The sequence below is a fragment of the Miscanthus floridulus genome, chromosome 1 (genome assembly GCF_019320115.1).
Source record: "Miscanthus floridulus cultivar M001 chromosome 1, ASM1932011v1, whole genome shotgun sequence".
Classification (NCBI taxonomy): Eukaryota; Viridiplantae; Streptophyta; class Magnoliopsida; order Poales; family Poaceae; genus Miscanthus; species Miscanthus floridulus.
In genome coordinates, this window is record NC_089580.1 from 34,254,960 (window position 1) to 34,256,714 (window position 1,755).

Here is a 1,755-nt window from a genome sequence, read left to right on the forward strand (position 1 = left end):
ACGACCAATTCATTTCCCACCCCTGCACTGTGTAGCTGTGGCCTGGTATGTCACCATTTTCATCGCTGGATCTCCGTCGAATACACCGCAAAACACACGTCTTCTCGCAAACGCAGCCGGTGGTCGGCGGTCGCACCAAGACAGCAAGCGGCTCCGTCATTCGTTCTCTGAATATAATGGTGGTGTTTGATTATAATACTATATATACACATACGTGCGCAGTGCGCTCAACTCTGATACTGATACAGTGATAACCAGAACCATATATATATAAGCGCTATACCCTGCGGCATCGATCCGGGCATCAGGTGAACGATAGATCAAACGCCTGCTGCCTGCACTCACTCACCCGGCTGCTCTGTGCTCTCTCTGCGGATCGGAATGGCTTCGCGTAAGGCGCTGCTCATCATCACCGCCGCCATGGCCGTCGTCGTCGTGGGCGCTCTGCTCCCGGCGACCGCGTCGGCGGCGAACTACATGGTCGGGGACGACTCCGGCTGGGACCTCGAGGTGGACTACGACGCCTGGGCCAGAGGCAAGAACTTCAAGGTCGGCGACACGCTCGGTACGTGATCACCTATCGCTACATCTGCAGTCCTGCACCCGCATGCATGACGTGCGCTCGCGATTCACCGATCGATCGACTGACGCGTATGGGTCGTGATTCTTCGCAGAGTTCCTGTACTCTACGGAGGAGGCCACCCACAACGTGGTGATGGTGGACGCGGGGAGCTACAAGGCGTGCACCGTGCCGAGCAACGCGCCGACGCTGACCTCCGGGGACGACCGCGTGACGGTGGGGTCGGCCGGCCAATTCTTTTTCATCTGCGGCATTGAAGGCCACTGCCAGTCCGGCATGAAGCTCGCCGTCAACGTCCAGTGATGTGATCAGAATCAGATGGATAGCCGCCTCGCTCTGTCACCTCGAGCGCGCCGCTTGCATTGCAGAGTGATGCATATGCTCTTGTGAGCTTTTGTTCCTTGTTACAGTTGCTAAGTAGTTCTTTTGGTGTTTGGCTCGGTAATCACTAATTACCGTGCCAGCTTTAAATTATAAAACTTTACTTCTGCCTAATAAAAAAAAGTGCTTCCGCACGGTCGCGAAAAATATATATGCTCTGTTAGTCGGGTCCGGTTGTTCGGTCAAGTTTGCTCCAACCGACTTATTATAGTTCCACTTTTCCTAGTTAGTTCTACTGGATGTATGGATTATACAGCCTCCGCTCTTGCGTGGACTACAATGTTTAAGAGATATAAGTATTTCTTTTTGCGATAATCTTACACAAACAACCAACTGAAAGGATAACTCACAAGAGAATTAATAATTTTTTTCTATATCTAGGCAATGATAAAATTGCATGTTATTTGAACAACAACAAAAAAAAATCAGACACATGAGATATAGGAAAAGGGTATTAGAAAAGAGGCACAACAAAGCAAAAGCAGGTTGTGTCGTTCCCAGACTGCATGGCGGCCTCCATTCAAATTTAAAAAAAACGAACTTTGTCAGTGTCGACAGAATATCATCGGCAGTCCTTCGAGGGGTATCACACGAAGGTAGATTGATCGATAGAGGAGCGCGAGATCAAGAACAAGAAGGCAACAGAGACACACGAGTTAGACAGGTTCAGGCCGTCAGTATGACGTAATACCCTACTCATGTGGTCTGTTGGTTTGTATTAGCTATCGTATGATATGCCGTGATTTTAGAGGGGGTCCCTGCCCGCCTTATATAGTCTGGGAGGCAGGGTTACA

General features: G+C 50.0%; 1 protein-coding gene across 1 annotated transcript; it reads left to right on the forward strand.

The window, feature by feature from the left end:
* Nucleotides 1–327: 327 nt before the first annotated feature.
* LOC136478203 (basic blue protein-like) lies at nt 328–1,102 on the forward strand. Its single transcript, XM_066476562.1, has 2 exons — nt 328–565; nt 675–1,102. Exons 1-2 carry the CDS (start codon nt 382–384, stop codon nt 881–883), a joined length of 393 nt encoding a protein of 130 aa, XP_066332659.1. The 5' UTR covers nt 328–381; the 3' UTR covers nt 884–1,102.
* The last annotated feature ends 653 nt before the right edge of the window (nt 1,103–1,755 follow it).

Coding starts and splice junctions, on each gene's coding strand:
- LOC136478203 (XM_066476562.1), top strand. CDS start 382: ATGGCTTCGCGTAAGGCGCTGCTCATCATCACCGCCGCCATGGCCGTC. Junction 566..674: donor CAAGGTCGGCGACACGCTCG/GTACGTGATCAC, acceptor GATTCTTCGCAG/AGTTCCTGTACTCTACGGAG.